The sequence below is a fragment of the Erinaceus europaeus genome, chromosome 2 (genome assembly GCF_950295315.1).
Source record: "Erinaceus europaeus chromosome 2, mEriEur2.1, whole genome shotgun sequence".
Taxonomy (NCBI): domain Eukaryota; kingdom Metazoa; phylum Chordata; class Mammalia; order Eulipotyphla; family Erinaceidae; genus Erinaceus; species Erinaceus europaeus.
The window spans coordinates 134,955,466-134,973,528 of record NC_080163.1 but is presented as its reverse complement, the minus strand read 5'-3'; the positions used below and the strand labels follow the sequence as shown (position 1 = coordinate 134,973,528).

The 18,063-nt window shown below is 40.2% G+C and overlaps 1 protein-coding gene across 2 annotated transcripts in view; it reads left to right on the top strand.

The window, feature by feature from the left end:
* The first annotated feature begins 12,029 nt into the window (after positions 1-12,029).
* PMFBP1 (polyamine modulated factor 1 binding protein 1) overlaps positions 12,030-18,063 on the top strand; it is a 59,586-nt gene continuing 53,552 nt past the window's right edge. For both annotated transcript variants that reach the window (XM_060185223.1, XM_060185222.1), the window contains exons 1-2: positions 12,030-12,294; positions 13,894-13,965. In XM_060185223.1, coding sequence (XP_060041206.1) covers positions 13,915-13,965 — 51 coding nt within the window. In that variant the 5' untranslated portion in view covers positions 12,030-12,294; positions 13,894-13,914. The remainder of the gene's footprint in view (positions 12,295-13,893; positions 13,966-18,063) is intronic.

The window sequence follows — 18,063 nt, the reverse complement described above, 5'->3', positions numbered from 1 at the left end:
AATGTCTCCGGTATGTGAACTGTGCAGTACCCCAGGGGCCAGGGTTCCACCAGGCCTGGGCGCTTTGCTCCCTGTTGCCACTTGCGTAGTTCATGCACTCTTAGTTACAAAGCGCCGGACTGCTGCTGCCTTCAGTCAATCTGTTTAGCCGAAGGCCTCTGATTTGTTCACATTTACTACAACACATACAGAGGGCTGAAGGATTTTTTTTTTTTAACTATTGATCTGGTGCTTTAAGAGGGGAAAAAATCTCCTTGGCTGTCTAAACACTATTGATCCCTGCTTGGGAGTCGCAGCAGAAGTGTAGAAAGGGCGTGGATGAATTGAAATTTCATTTCCGACAACTTGTTCCTGTTATTTTTACCCTTTTGGACGGGGAGAAACACGTTGCTGCGGCTTCAGTCAATGTGGTCGATAGCTCCACTGAGAAACTCAACACGGCTTCTGCCAGAGGTTTGGCAATGAGACATGATGTTGGATTTAGAGTTTAGGAAACTGAAGGATGCCAGTGAAAAGCATGAGCTCCTAACAGCAGCCAGAGGCCAAGCAAATGGCTGTGGGCTCACAGACTACCTAAGCTACACTTTGGAGAAAAGAAGGATCATGGAAACTAGTAACACTCATGTTTGAGAAAAGGACCTGAGTGGTCAAGCAAGAAACTTCATTGGGTTTTGGATAGCCTTGCTTAGTCCCTTGACTGGCTTTCTGTAGCAACCAAAGGAGAGATCCTCTCGAGCAAAAACTTCAAGCCTCTAACAAGAATTTGATGTTGAGCAGGTGCCATGGGAATTAGCTCATGATGGCCCAGAAAAAGGCAAATACACAAACTGGAGTTGCAGGCCTGCAGTGGATGACACTGGGCATGGAGGGCACACATCTGCAGCCCACGGCACTCCCACCCCTTTACACACTGAGGAGATGTGATTTGGTGCCAACAGTACCGTGCTTTGTTCCTACTTTTATTAGATGTTCAAAGAACACAGGAGAGAACCAGGCTCCTTCTTCATAATGGCAACATCTGGCATTTATGTAGCCATGCCCCTTTGATCCTTAAGGATCCCAAAGCACTTTACAACCTGCTGTAGTGCTAATGGCCATAGCAATAATCTAAGAGTAAATGTAACTAAGTATTCCCCATCCTGTTTCTCTCTTCTCAGTTCTGCAATGAGCAGAGCATTTCTCCATTCTGGAAGGAAAGATCTGAGGTTGAATTAAAAAAATGTTGTTGTTGTTGTTGTTGTTTGTTTTGTCTTTCTTTTTTCCTGCAAAGTTTGCTCAGTCTTGTCCTCTCCCACACATAGACATACACACCTTCTCCCCTCCAGCTTTTTTTTAAACTAAAAGTAAGTCGCAGCCATTCTTAATAAACCATATCTTATTTACATATTCAGTTATTTTATAAGCCCCATTTCTTGTTCCTGTCCTCATCTCTTCCATTCCAGAGAAAGATGGAAACATTCTTCTCTCCTGGGAGCCAGGAATCTGCATTGCGGATGAGGTTACAAATTCAGACACAATAAACAGAATTAAGAAAAACTGAGCTGGCATTTGACAGAAATTGTAAAATGACACTCAGAAATGTTGCTCTTGTGGAAATTACTGATATTAAAATATAAATCAGTGTCTTGTGTTTCCCGTAGCACCAGGGGCTCTATTAGGTTATGCAGTTTGATTGCTGAGCTAAACCTCAGAGACTTGGCAGTTCCAAGCTGAAGTTATCCCAAAGTTGTGTGTGTGTGTGTGTGTGTGTGTGTGTGTGTGTGTGTGTGTGTGTGTGTGTGTGTTAGCATTTTATTTAACTCTTCTCTTGCTAGAGAGCAGATCTTGCCTCCAAAAGACCTTGAGTTTTTCACTGATCCCTTCAAAACCAGGGAGAAGATTGAAGAGGCTAGATTAAGAAGAAAGGTAAAGGAATTTGGAAAATTCCTTCTCAAGATAAATTTCTTTTTTATTAATGATTTAATATTGATTTACAAAATTATGAGATAACAGAGGTATAATTCCACACCATTCTCACCACCTGAGTTTTGTGTCCCCATTCCCTCCATTGATAACTATAGTAGTTCTCCCAGGATCACAGAGATGGGTCAGTTATTATTTCTATAACTATCTGCCTTTATTTATATATATTTGACCTTTTTTTCTATGGTCTTACCTTCTCTTCCTTTTTAAAGTCACACCTATACCTACTGGCTACTTCTGAATATTCCTTCTTTTGTCCCTCCTCTCTCTCCGTACCTGATAGAGTTGGAGTTCAGAGCCCTCTGATCATCTTCCTCTATCAGTTCTCTCCCTGGAAGTATGGACCAAAATTCTTTTTGGGGTGCAGAAGGTAGGAGTTCTGGTTTCTGTAATTGTTTCACTGCTGGACATGGACATCAGCAAATCAATCTGTACCCCCAGCCTGTTTCTTTTTTTTCTTTCTTTCTTTTTTTATTTATAAAAAGGAAACACTGACATAAACCATAGGTTAAGAGGGGTACAACTCCACATAATTCCCACCACCAGAACTCCATGTTCCATCCCCTCCCCTGATAGCTTCCCTATTCTTTATCCCTCTGGGAATATGGACCCAAGGTCATTGTGGGATACAGAAGGTTTAAGGTCTGGCTTCTGTAATTGCTTCCCCGCTGAACATGGGCATTGACAGGTCGATCCATACTCCCAGCCTGTCTCTCTCTTTCCCTTTCTGGGGAAGCGGAGCTCCAGGACACATTGGTGGGGTTGTCTGTCCAGGGAAGTCTGTCTGGCATCATGGTAGCATCTGAAACATGGTGGACACCCAGCCTGTTTCAATCTTTCCTTAGTAGGGTAGGGCTCTGGAGAGGTGAAGTTCTGGGACATATTTGTGAGGTTGTCTGCCCAATGAATTCAGGATGGAATCATAGTAACATCTGCAATTTGGTGGCTGAAAGGCAGTTAAGATATGAAGCAGGAGAGACCACTGTGGTCTGTTAACTTACTCCATAGATCTGTAGAATCAAAATGTATACAAAGAAACTAATAAGTCACTGTTGAAGAAAGGGAGATTACATTCAGCAGCGCCCCTGATCTAAGAATTGTCTTGAAATAAAGAAAAAGGTAAATGCCCTATAATAATACAAGCTAGATTACTGGACCAGGGGAAAACTTGGAGGTTGGCTTCATACACTGGTCCATAAAAACTCAGGCCAGCTTGAGGTGAGTGAGTGAGGTAGGCTGAGGCTACTTTGCATAGACATTCTTTTTTAAAATTTTTTATTATCTTTATTTATTTATTTACTGGATAGAGATAGCCAGAAATTGAGAATGAAGGGGTGATAGAGAAGGAGAGAGACACCTGCAACACTGTTTCATCACTAGTGAAGCTTTTCCCAGCAGGTGGAAACCAGAGGGCTTGAACCTGTGTCCTTGAGTACTGTAACATGTGTACTCAACCAGATGTGCCACCACCCAGCCCCTGCATAGACATTCTTTAATGGCTGCTCCCAACCATCTCTGATTTCCAACAATAAAATCCCTTATAAAGTAAATTAAAACAAATTAATAAATAATAAAAGATATAAATCAAGACAAAATGTTTAATAAATGGGAACCAAAAATTAGGAATAGAGCAGTTAAAAATAAGGATCTTAGGGTGGGTGGAAAGAAGCTAAGAAGTCTATTTTAGCTATGTTCCAAAGAGCTCATGACTAGTAATTTTTGCCTGGGCTGGATAGTTAACATGGAGGTGAGCTAAAAATGTTGTCTGGGAAGATGGTGTCAGAGTTGAGAATTGGGTGGAGGAAACAGCATAATGGTTATGCAAACAAACTCTCAGGCCTGAGGTTCCAAGTTCCCAGGTTCAATCCCCCCACCACCATAAGCCAGAGCTACGTAGTGCTCTGATTTAAAAAAAAAAAAAAAAAAAAAAGTGCTCAGAGTTGAGAATAGGGCTATAAGGCTGGATTAGAGCAGAAAGTAGCTCCAAACTTGAAAATAATATATAAATACAATTAAATGTTTACCCCATCAATCTGACCTATTCATATTTAGCATATTTAGCCTGTGTAACCCCTGAGTCCCTGTCAATCTGAGCCATAGTCCATGGTCACAGCTGGAAACATTCTTTCTAAATTTCACTCATTTTAGGACCAGTCTTCCTTAAGTAGCAGAGTAGCCCAGCCTCCCTTCAGAGGGTGAGGCAGTACCTACCATTGCTACTTTGTAGTGAGGGCTAGGTCCTAGAGAGGCACACAAAAGGTCTTATGATGATGTTCTTGATGAAAGTGACCAGTGATGGTGGAGAGAGGGATCTATTAGAGGTCTAGGCTCATATTGTCTATGGGATCCAAGGATTCCATGACTAGAGCCCCAGATGGTGGAGTGGCCTAGTATTGACTGAAAAGGCCATTATTAAGTGAGCCAGTCTCATGCCCTTATCCAGATTTTGCAGTCCTTTCTTTATCTGACAAGCTTAGACTTTCTCCCAGTTGTAAAAGTATTGAGTCCAAAGCAGAATTATCCAAACCAGAATTAGGTTTATGGGGTCTGGCCTCAAGTTAGGGGGGGGAATAGACTTAGAGTTTTAGTGTGGTCTAAGTCACTAAATTTTACTGCACTGACTTGTTTTATAATTCAAGATAAGAATTTTATTGAACAGTACCAGGAAGAAGGCAGGTGAGTACAACTAGAAAAGCAGATTCTGGGGTCAGGGGATAATTCATCTAGTACAGTGCTCATTTTGCCATGCATCAGGACCTGAGTTCCAATTCCCAACCACCACATGAGATCACTATGCACAAGGGAAGCTTCACAAGTGGTGGAGTAATGCAATGCCGTCTCTCCTTTCTCTGTCTCTCACTTCTTCTCTGTCTCCTATTGGGAGAAAAATAATCTATAGTGACTGTGGAATCATGCAGTCCTGAAGCCCCAGAAAAACCTTAGCAACAGAAAGGAAGGATAAACTTATGAGTTTTATTAAGTTTAGTGGGGAAAAGTGGATATATAATGGATAACTCAGTAGACACCAACATAACCAAGTGAGCAAATTTACATCATCAGTTATACAACATGTTGACATTATATAAGATGCTAACAATGAAAAAACTGCAAAAAAGTGTGTATAGGAACTCTTTTTTTACTGCTATTTCTACAACCTTTCTAAAAATCTAAAATTATTTTAGAGTGGTTTATCTGTTCCCATTCTTTCACCAGGGTAGAATGCTGCTACTTTTATGGAGAGATAAAGCAAATCACAAATAGCTGTAACAAAGGAAGACTGTGTAGTCTTAAAAGAAGAGAAGTATCTACCTTCCCTGGGCAGACAACCTTACCAATATGTCCTGGAACCCCCACCTCTCCCAGAGCACTGCCCCACTAGGGAAAGGTAGAGACAGGGTGAGGGTATGGATTGACCTGTCAATGCCCATGCCCAGCGGAGAAGCAATTACCGAAGTCAAACCTCTCACCTTCTGTGCCCCATACAGATTTTTGGTCCATATTCCCAAAGGGATAAAGAATAGGGAAGCTTCCAATGGCACTCTGATGGTGGAAATTGTATGGAATTATACTCCTCTAATCCCACAATTTTATTGATCATTATTAAATCACCAATAATAAATTTTTAAAAATAAGAAGACATTGAAAAGACGTTGAAGCTAAGAAAACACAAAGCAGAACTTGGACTGGGTTTGTTGTATTGAACCAAAGTAAAGACTCTGGGATGGGGGATGCAGGGTGGGGGTGGGGAGGATTCAGGTCCTGAGCCATGATGGCAAAGGAGGACCTAGAGGGGGTTGAATTATTATGTGGAAAACTGAGAAATGTTACACCTGTACAAACTAATGTATATTACTGTTAGCTGTAAGTCACTTATCCTTCCAATAAAGAAAAAAAAGGATAAAAGGAATTAAAGTATGAGAATACATACCTTTAGAACAGCATTGTTGGGAGTCGGGGGGTAGTGCAACAGGTTAAGCACACATGGCGCAAAGCGCAAGGACCATGTAAGGATCCCAGTTTGAGCCCCCGGCTCCCCACCTGCAGGGGAGTCACTTCACAGGCAGTGAAACAAGTCTGCAGGTGTCTATCATTCTCTCCCCTCTCTATCTTCCCCTCCTCTCTCCATTTCTCTCTGTCCTATCCAACAACAACAACAACTGCAATAATAACAATGACGATAAATCACCAGGTTCCAGGTGTCATCAGGATGCCGGCCAGACTTCCCTGGATTGAAGACACCACCAATGTGTCCTGGAGCTCAGCTTCCCCAGAGACCCATCCTACTAGGGAAAGAGAGAGGCAGACTGGGAGTATGGACCGACCAGTCAACGCCCATGTTCAGCGGGGAAGCAATTACAGAAGTCAGACCTTCTACCTTCTGCAACCCTCAATGACCCTGGGTCCATGCTCCCAGAGAGATAGAGAATTGGAAAGCTATCAGGGGAGGGGGTGGGATATGGAGATTGGGTGGCGGGAATTCTGTGGAGTTGTACCCCTCCTACCCTATGGTTTTGTTAATTAATCCTTTCTTTAATAAAAACAAAATGTGAAAAAAAAAACAATGACGATAACAATCATAAACAAGGGCAACAAAAGGGAAAAAAATAAATAAATAATACATATCAAAAAAGAACAACATTGTCATACAATAAGTGTTACATGTAGTTGGAAGAAAGATGTCAGAATGGCTATTGAGTTGAATTTTTAAAGAATTTGTGTCTTTTAGACAAAAGGAAATTACCTCATTTAGAAAGAATAATGCTGAGGGTCAGCAGATGGCTAACTCAGTAAAGCACACATGTTACAATGCACGAAGACCTAGGTTCCAGCCTCAGACACCACAGAGGATCTCCTGCAGGAGGGAAGCTATACAAGCAGTGGAGCAGAGTTTCTCCTCTTCTCTCCCTCTCTCCCTCTCTTTGTCACTCACACCCTATTTAGAGGAAAGAAAAAAAAATAGCCACCAGAATCAGTGGAGTTGTGATGGTATCAATCCCCATCAATAAGCCCAGTGGCAGGGGAAAAAAAAAAAAGGAAAAATACTGAGGACTAAGAGAGTTCACCAGTTAGACTGCATACACTTTCATGGGTAAAAACCCAGAGTCAAACCTCTACTTATCATCTGGGATCACCTTCATGGAGAAAGCTTCACTAGCACTAGAGAAGTGCTGTGATATGTTTCCTCTCTATGTCTCCCTCTCTGCTCCCCCATCTCTTTCATTCTGTTTCTAAAACGAAGAGCCTTGTAGCAGAAGCCTGCAGCTAGAAAGTCCCAATGATAACCCTAGCAACAGAGAAAATTTTGATGAACATGGGAAAGTCTTTGCCATGTCAATTAAGTATAGCAACTAAGAAGTTTAAAGTGGTCTAGTTAAAAGAATGATGAAAGAAAGAAAGAAAGAAAGAAAGAAAGAAAGAAAGAAAGAAAGAAAGAAAGAGAGGAAGACACTGAAGGGAAAAGAATAGAATCCCTACTTTAAGGCAGGGATGGGGAATGTCTGGCCTACAGTCCATTTACAACATACCAAATCATTTGGTTTGGCCTTGCCAAGCAAGGTAACTGAAGTTTTGTTTTCATACCAACATTAAGTGCTAACTTTCAAGGTTATAATTTTGTATGTTCCTCTGGTCCTCAGATGATGTTATAAATATCCAAATGGTGTTCCGGGAGATGGCACACTGGATAAAGCATTGGACTCTCAAGCAGAAGGTCCCAAGTTCAATCCCCAGCAGCAGCATATGTGCCAGAGTAATGTCTTGTTTGTTCTCCCTCTCCTCCTATCTTTCTAATTAATAAATAAAATCTTTAAAAAAATAAATATCCAAATGACCCTTGGCACAAAAAAAAAAAAGTTTCCTTACCCCTACTCTAAGGTCATATACCCCTGCATCTATCAGTTCCATAAGGACAGAGCCATCATCAACAATCTGTGATTGTTGTGTTTGTATAGCCTGACATGAGTAGTTGCTATATGACATACTAGCATGTATTTCCTGTCCCACTCTACCTGTATTTCATAGTTTGCTCATTTGTACCCTTTCTCTTTTTTCTCCCTAAAAAAATATTCTGTGTTAGGAAAGAAAAAGGAGATGAGGTGGGGAGCTGGACAGTGGCACACTGGGTTTAACTCATATAGTACAAAGCACAAAGACCCATGAAAGGGTCCCCACCTGCAGCGGGGTCACTTCACAAGTGGTGAAGCAAGTCTGCAGGCGTCTATCTTCCTTTCCCCTCTCTATCTTCCCCTCCTCTCTCACTTCCTCTCAATCTTATCAAATAAAATGGGGGAAAAATGGCCCCTGGGAACAGAGGATTCGTAGTGTGGGCACTTCTTCTTCTTCTAGCGTTTGCCAGTGTGGGCACTGAGCCCCAGCAATAACCCTCAAGGCAAAAATAAATAAATAAATAAGAAAAAGGAGATGGGAAATTTGAAGACAAACAAGTAAACTAGATGCTGGTGAGATGGACAAAAGTGAGGCAAATAAAAATTGCAGATTGGTTTAACAATCCATGGGCAGAAAGGACTTGGTATCAGTAATAGACTGGGAAACAGGAGAGTGAGCAATACCTTAGAAACCCCTTCTCTTCAACACCATTCCAGGCACAGTATAGAACAATGATAAGGAAGGCAGATTTAAGAAAAGCCCTGAGCCCAAGCTAACAGATCTCTCAATATCTCTTTCTCTCTCTCTCTCTCTCTCTCTCTCTCTCTTTCTCTCTCTCTCTTTCTCTCTCTCTTTCTCTCTCCCTCTCTCCCTCTCTCCCTCTCTCCCTCTCTCCCTCTTTCTCCTTCCCTTTCTCTCCCTCTCTCTCCCTTCCTCCCTCCCTCTCCCTCCCTCTCTCACTCTCCTCTCTCCTCTCTCTCTTTCCCATCTTTCTCTCCCCCCTCCCCTGTACATGAGTTACATCCTCAGAAGATGAAAAAGGGTCCCCAGACACAAAGCCCATATTATATGAAGAAGATACAGCTTTTCTAGGCTGAGATTGGCATTTCCTAGGAGAGATGCCAATAACCATGGAGTAGAGTCACCCCTGATGCTGGGGTCCAACATATCAATAAACCTAGGAACATTCTGAAGATACACTAAGGATGTGGCAGAAATCATGGATTGATTTGCTTTTAACTTGAATATTATGGCACCTTCTCAGTAATAACTAAGATTCTTTTACTGCCATCTGGTGAAAATGAGATTTAAGAAAATATTAGTTAATAGTGGTGCTTTTTCCTTACACAATTGAATTCATAGCGCTACACTAGTCACCTGTGTGAAGTGCAATGTTTGGTGTTTCCAGGAATCTATAAGGCACAGACTGAATTTTGGATTCAGATCAACTCAGGAAGCCCAAATCACTACCAGAGTCTCTGAGCAAGTGTTTGTTTTTGCTACATCTGTTCTTTTTCTTTCTTTGGAGCACAGATGTCACCAAGGGAAGGCCTGCTGGAAAAGCAAATAGCGGGAGTTGTAAATTCAAGAAAACTGTTCCCTAGACAAATGCAGCAGAATCGGAGATACCATGGAGAAAACAATGTCTAAGAAAATGAAAATCTCAAAAGAGATACAGGAGACAGCAGTACAGAAGATGTAGAAAAAGTATTGGGGAAGCAAGAAGACATTCAAGTCCTGCATCCAGAAATCAACATACACAGATGAGGAGGACTTCTTCCTTTATAAGCTTCCTCCTCTACATGTGCCCAGTTACACTCCTCAAACAGCACTATGAAGGTTCACTTTATTATTTCATAAAGCATTTGAGTCTCCTTCAAAACTCTACCTTATCCATCTGGCAAACATTACCATCAAATGCTTCCAAAATGTATCTTTTTTTTTTTTAATCCATAAGCTCTTTCAAATTGCCAACTGCTGTTATTAATGACTCACCGAATTCCTGTTTTCTTTGTGGGACACAATTCAGCTCTCTATTTTCCCTCTAACTTGTTTTACTTAGTGAAGTTCGATATGTTTTCATGCAAATAAAAACTGTGCCCTCTACTTTCCCTTCCAAATATTCTTGGCTTTTGCAAAATTATAGCACTATAACACCATTGTAAGTGAAATCATCACAATCTAGAAAATCATTTTTCTCTCTTAGGAGCAATGCTTTATTTAAGAATCCTTTCTTGACTGTCCGAGAGGTATTCCTAGAGAACATTATTTTTCTTAGGGACATATATATATATATATTCCCCTTTTTTTTTTTTTTTGCCTCCACAGTTATCGCTGGGCTTGGTGCCTGCACCACGAATTCACTGCTCCTGGAGGCTACTTTCTCCCTTTTGTTGCCCTTGTTTTTTTATTGTTGTTGTGGTTATTGTTGTTGTTGATGTCATCATTGTTAGATAGGACAGAGAGAAATGAAGAGAAGAGGGGAAGACAGAGATGAGGAGAGAAAGAGAGACAACTGCAGACCTGCTTCACAGCCTGTGAAGCGACTCCCCTGCAGGTGGAGAGCTGGAGCTGGAACAGGGACCCTTACTCCTGTCCTTGCGCTTCGCACCACGTGTGCTTAATATAACCCCATTCTAACTTTTGTGTATTGCCTGGACTGGCATGCCTGAGTCATGGCTCCTATTATAAAGAGATGCCGGGGGTCAATGCTGGGGGCCGGTTGGACGGTTGCACTGTGGGTTAAGCACACATTTTTATATACAATTTGTTTGGCTTTGTTTGTTAACTCTTTTCAGCCACCAGGTTCCGGATGCCAGCATGATGTTGACCAGACTCCCCTGGACTGACGACCCCACCAATGTGTCCTGGAGCTCCACTTCCCCAGAGACCCACCCTACTAGGGAAAGAGAGAGGCAGACTGGGAGTATGGATCGACCAGTCAATGCCCACGTTCAGCGGGGAAGCAATTACAGAAGCCAGACTTCCCACCTTCTGCAACCCACAACGACCCTGGATCCATACTCCCAGAGAGATAGAGAATAGGAATGCTATCAGGGGAGGGGATGGGATATGGAGATCGGGTTATGGGAATTGTGTAGAATTGTACCCCTCTTATTCTATGGTTTTGTTAATGTCTCCTTTCTTAAATTAAAAAAAAATGCTTGTGTTTTTCAAAATTCATGTGTTAAAATCCTAAAACCCAAAGGTGCTGATATTAATAGATAAGACCTTTGGGAGATTGTTAGATCATGAGCGTGGAGCCCTCATGAATGGAACTAGAGCTCTTACAAAAGAGACACTACAAATATTTCTCCTTCCACCATATTGTTACAACCAAAAGACAGTCATGTTGGAACTGAATCTTCCCCCAGACATCTAATCTGTTGACACTTTGAGCTTGGACTTCTCATCCTCAGAATTGTGAGAAAGAAATTCCTCTTGCTTTGTAAGCTACCCAGTGTGTGATATTTTTCAGTTCAACCACCAAATTATATAGCATGAAAGTCCTTTGCAAAATTCACCAGTATTTCCATTGGGTGATGAAAGAAGATATTAGGCATAGCCGTGTGACCTTGCTTGACCAATGAAATACAAGATGCAAAGAGTATCAATTTCATTTTTAAAATCTGTATATGATGGAAACAAATGTTCAATGACTGATGACTACATAAAGAAGTTATTGGATATACATTCAATGGAACACTACTCTGTAGCCAAAAAAAGATGAAATTGTATCATTTGGGACAAGATGGATAGAACTGGAGGTAATTATGCTAAAGTGAAGTAAGCAGAGAAGTGAAGGATAACTACCAGATGGTTTTTATTATATGTGGAATATATCAACAGATGACAAAAATAACCCGCAAAAATAAAGGTAACAAAACTCTTTCAGACTTTGCAAGAACTATGGTGGATGGAGAGTGTGCTGACTACAATGACCATGTCTGGTTGTGAAATTATGCCAGTGAAATCTTAAAAACTCTGTTAAATCACTCATTCAAAAGGGGTGGGGGAGGTAGTGACATGGATATGATTCACCAAGTTCTCTTTCTGCTGCTATGGCAACAGGAAACATACCAGCTAATAAAGGCCTTACCTGCTGAGAATAATGAAGATCAGAACCCCACTTGACTCATAAAGGTACCAAGAGTGAAAAATCAGTCTTCATGTTTCTTAGCCTTTGAAATTTGGGAGATGTGACTGCAGTATCAACTGGTTTTGCCCTATGGGGGATCTTGAGTCACACCACCATTCCCATGATGTGTCTTTGTGCATGAAGACTTAAGAGGGTAAAACAATGCAGCACATCAGAATACAACATTCCAAATTCCATGTCTCACCAGCATTCTTTCTTCCTCTTGGCTTATATTAGGGGTGGGGGATGTGGTTCACTACAAAGAATGAGTATTTTGATAGCTTCTCATTCTTGGAACTATTCCGCAGGTAAGTGCCTGATAGAAACTTCCTGTAGGGGGCCGGGTGGTGGCACACGTGATTGAGCGCACATGTTACAATGCACAGGGACCTGGGTTTGAGCTCCAAGCCCGCACCTGTAGGGGGGAAGCTTTGCAAGAGGTAAAGCAGGGCTGCAGATGTCTTTCTGTCTCTTTCCCTCTCTGTCTCCCCCTTCCCTCTCGATTTCTGTCTATCTTTATCCAATAAGTAAATAAAAATAATACAAAAAAAATTTTTTAGTTTCTTGTAGTATCACAGTCATAATGAATAACATAATGATTTTGATTATTTTAGTAAGTTCAATACATTAAGTCCTCAAATGCATCACTTATATTTACAAATATATGTGTGCAAAAAACTGGTTTTCTCTGAAACTTTTTATTTCTCTGAAACTAGATTTCCCCTACTGTTTTTTGTTCTCGGAACTTTAATAGTTTCCTATTCTTTGTAAGCACAAACATTATAGTGATTTGATTCTTCAGAAAATGACATCAAATATTTCCAAAATAGTAACTGTAAATTAATGGAAGATAATTGTACTATTTTCCAAAATAATAACTGTAAATTAATGGAAGATCCTCATGGAATATTTAAATGTCTGGTAAGTTACTGATTCTCTTGGGGATGCAGTTTCCTCCTCTGTAAAATGGGGATACTAGTATCTACCTCTCAGGATTATCCTAAGAATTCTGGCTCATGGTGCATAATGTCAACCACATTTGAATCACAAGATACTTAAAAACCTAGGAAGATCACTTTTGACATTTTGCTTTCCAGAAAGAATGAATTAAAAAAAGTATTTAGCATCAAGTGATAGCTTTTTTTGTGTGAGAAAAAAAAAAGTAAAGCCATGTATCTGTCCTTCAGGTAAAGGTGTTTGTTTGTTTGTTTGTTTGTTTGTTTTTGCCTCCAGGGTTATTGCTGGGGCTCAGTGCCTGCACCATGAATCCACTGCTCCTAGAGGCCTTTTTATTTTTTTTTCCTCTTTTGTTGCCCTTGTTGTTGTAGCCTTGTTGTGATTATTATTGTTGTTGTTGATATTGTTCATTGTTGGATAGGACAGAGAGAAATCGAGAGAGGAGGGGAAGACAGAAAGGGGGAGAGAAAGGTAGACACCTGCAGACCTGCTTCACCGCTTATGAAGTGACTCCCCCCGCAGGTGGGGGGGGGGGGCGGGGTGGCACAAACCCGGATCCTTCCACCAGTCCCGCCCTTTGTGCCAAGTGCACTTAACCCGCTGTGCTACCACTCGGCCCCCCAGGTAAAGGTTTTAATACACTTCTGAAAATAAGAACCAAGCAGTTGTGTAGATGATTAAGAACTCCTAACTGTACCGACTTTTTCGTAGCACTGCTCAGCTCTGGGTTAAACCGGTTCAAGGGATTGAACCTGGGACTTTGGAGCCTCAGGCAGAAGAGTCTTTTTGCATAATCACTATGCTATGCTATCTCCCTCTGACCCCTGCTTATTGTTCTAGAAAAAAAAATCTTTTAACTCCATGTTGAGAGCACATATGGAGATGAGAAAGTCATTAAAGGGCCAGATCCATCTATGCTGTTGCCATTTTAACTTTTTGGACTTTTCCAGGTTTATAACAAAGCTCAGAAAATGCTAAAGCTTAAAGGAGAAATGAGAGGTGCCAAGGAAATGAAAGATGAGGTAAGGCAAGGCTACTAACTGTCATATATACATGGAGTTGAACATTTGTGCTAGTTACTGTTTTTTCAAGTTTGTGATTCAAACTTCCAGTAATAAGCATCCTAAAATATCAGGAAGAAGTGGGTAACAGAATATTTAAGAGTCCAGGCTCTAGTTAAATATTTCAGGACCCATATCATATCAGTATAAGATTGGGTATGATACTCATCTACTCTGAACCTCATTTTATCTAGAAAATATGACTAATAAACACCTGTTTCAAAGGCTTTTTATAAGAAACACTGGTGTTTAGCACATACAAAGCATTAATACTATTCTTCCCAATATTGTCTATCTAGAAAGCTATAATAATAATATAATAATGTAGTAATAATAATAATGTAATGATGTATGGTTAACTTTGTATCCTGCCACCTTACTATGTTGCTTGATAATTTCCAGAAGTCTCCTACTGGATTCTTCTGGTTTTTCTATGTATTCTGTCTTAACATCTGCAAATTGTGACAGTTTGACTTCCTCTCTTCCAATCTGTATCCCTTTAATCTCTTTCTCTTCTCTGGTTTTTATAGCTAGGACTTCCAAGACTAGCATAGGTTTTTGTAATACTAATTTTATTGGTGATCTAAAGACAATTTTAAAAAATTAGAAGATTACAAGATTATAGTTTCATACCATACCCACCACCAATTTCTGTGTCCCCAACTCCTGATAACCACCATAGTTCCCAGAATCTGAAAGACAGATTGGGTACCTTTTTTGCCCTACAAATCCATTTGCTTTAATTATCTATAGTCCACCTGTGAGTGGAACTGTGCATGGACCTGGAGGTGATGATACCTAGTGAAATACAAGGTGAATGACATTGACTGTTTTTTGTTATCACTAGGACTTCACTGCCCTGCTTTTTTCAGTTATATAGATAGGAATAGAGAGAGAAACAACAAAGAACCAGAGATTTCTTCAGTGTGGAGTGGACTGGGCTTGAACCTGTGTTGTTCCCACGAAAAAGCAAGTACATTATCCAACTGCACTAGCTTGCCAGTCCAACATAGACTTTTCAACATACTTCCTATTGTCTACCAAGAGATAAGCAATTTTTTTTATTTACTTTCCCTTTTGTTGCCCTTGTTTTTTTATTCTTGTTGTAGTTATTATTGTTGTTACTGATCCCATCATTGTTAGATAAGACAGAGAGAAATGGAGAGGGGAAGGGGAGACAGAGGGGAAGAGAAAGGTAGACACCTGCAGAACTGTTTCACTGCTGGCAAAGTGACTCCCCTGCAGGTGGGGAACCGGGGACTCGAACCGGGATCTTTATTCCGGTCCTTGCACTTCACGCCACATGCGCTACCGCCTGACTTCCAGATAAGCAGTTTCTAAAAGAAGTGTTTCCATTCCTTTCCTGCTAAATTACTAAAGGCAGCTGCACAATGTTTGTGAAGGTTATGCAGGAAACCAGTGTCTTGTACAGAATTTCTGAAAGTCATTCCTTCATTTAGTGGATATATTTGTACATGTGTATTTGGTACCAAGACCTAGTGAATGCACAATAGAACAACTCCTGGGCCAGCTTGTTTTTATCCTATTTATATAGTTCATGAGAGAGCCTAAAAGAGAGAGATAGAGATACAGATACAGAGAGAGAGAGAGAGAGAGAGAGAGAGGCACTACAGTACCTTTCTACCTATCATGGGATTCCCAAGGTACTATCTATGGTGATCCGACATGGTACCAGGGCTTGACCCATGGCCTTGTGCATGGTAAAGCATGTGTTCTACTAGGTGATCTGTCTCCTGGTCCACTAAGCTGATATTTTTGATTAATCATTGGTATGTAGGACATTATTTTATAGAATGGAGATAAAGCAATAAAATAAAGAGAGCCCTGTTTATGCAGCATGCCTTCTAGTGGAATAATCTGTCAAAAGAGAGAATGATGGAGAAAAGTATGTAGCAATTTCATAAGTGCTAATAAAAATTAGCCCATATTCCATAGATAATTAACATTTTCCATAAGCCATGTGTATATTAAACCATATGCTTACACAACATGCAATTTTTAAATATTCATTCTTTGCTATGTGGACAAAAATGTGCTAAAATTTTAGTCACAGACAAAATTTTGTCTGTATGCCTGTGAATTCCCATCACATATAAACAAAACAGTGTGATGTTTTTGTTGATGGGGAAGTAAGCTCACGAATCAAGTTAGTAATATCAATAGTAGTGCTGGAAATTACTACAGATGATATAAACTCTGTTATTGCATAGTTGAAATGTAAAAGTTCTTGAGGCAGCATTAATTTTTTTTCCTGGTTTGAAAAAAAAAGATTTTAATGTTTCTTATATAGAATATATTCCAATGATCTTGAAGTGACATTGCATTATAACATCATATAACTATCAGTAGTGCACCAGTGAAAATTAGCATGTATATATTCTGTATTAAATTTACCACTGAATGTATTGCAATTAAAATACTTTTATTTTCATAAAAACTAATCCACAACTAATTCCATTAGAGCAGTTGTATTATACAAGCTAATTTGCAAATAAAGTAAGTCATAATGATCAAGGCATAAGGGATACCTGACAGTTTAAAACCTAATAATGAAAGATAATAATATCTGGGGAAGTAGAGCCAAATACTATATATATATATATATATATATATATATATGTATGTATGTATATATTATATATAGATTTACTTTAAATGTAATTGAACAATTACTTTAAATATTAATCAAAATATTATACAACCTAGAATCAAGTTCACAGTCATAAGACAATTGCAGATGTTCTGGTTTTGTTTTTTTTTTAACCAGAGCACTGATCAGCTCTAGTTTATTTTTTAATAATTTTTATTTATAAAAAGGAAACACTGACAAAAACCATAGAATAGGAGGGGTACAACTCCACACATTTCCCACCACAAGAAACCCATATCCCATCCCTCCATTTTTTAAGATGCCGTGCTCTTTAAAGCATATTGCTCATGGGGGCTGTGCAGTGGTGCACCAGGTAAAGCACACATTTTAACCAAGCACAAGGACGTGCGCAAGGATACTGGTTCTTGCACCACCACCACCACCCCACCACCCCCTGCTCCCCACCCGCAGAGGGATTGCTTCACAAGCAATGAAGCAGGTCTGTGGGTGTCTTTCTCCCTCCTCTATTTCCCCTCCTTTCTCTCAATTTCTTTCTGTCCTATCCAATAAAATGGAAAAAATGGCCTCCAGGAGCAGTGGATTCATAGTGCCACACTAAGCCCCAGCAATAACCCTGTAGGAAAAAAAAAAAACATAGTGCTCACTATCAATTGATATCTGTTGAATAGTAATGGTGATTAGAAGTGGTTTGTTGAAAATTTGTCCTTACCCTCAAAGAAAATAATTTCCCACAGACGATGTCCTTTATAGTATTTTTGGTTGGCTCCAAAATTACCCTAAAATTTCCACCTTAGCTTTCTTGTTCAAGTGGAAAATCCCTAGGAATATCTTGAATTTTTGTAAAGTTCTTGGTACTTGAAAGTACTACAAAATCACAAACTTTAGCATCACATCAGCTTCCTCCAGAAAGAAACATGAGGGAGTCAGGCGTAGTGCAGCAGGTTAAGTGCAAGTGGCGCAAAGCACAAGGACCAGCATCAGGATCCCAGTTCAAGCTCCCGGCTCCCCACCTGCAGGGGAGTCACTTCACAGGTGGTGAAGCAGGTCTACAGGTGTCTGTCTTTCTCTCCCCCTCTCTGTCTTCCCCTCTTCTCTCCATTTCTCTGTCCTATCTAACAATGACAACAACAATAATAACCACAACAACAAAAAACAAAATGAAATAAATAAATTTGGGGGGCAGAGGGTAGATAGCATAATGGTTATGCAAACAGTGTGATGTTTCTGTTGGGGAAGTAAGCTCATGAAATAAGCCTCATTCCTGAGGCTCCAAAGTCCCAGGTTCAATTCCCTGCACCACCATAAGCCAGAGCTGAACAGTGCTCTGGTTTAAAAAAAAAAAATTAAAAAAAAGAAAGAAAATGACAGAAAGAAACATGAAACTGCAATACTTTGAAGCCTAAAGCAAAATTTCTTCCTTTCTAGAA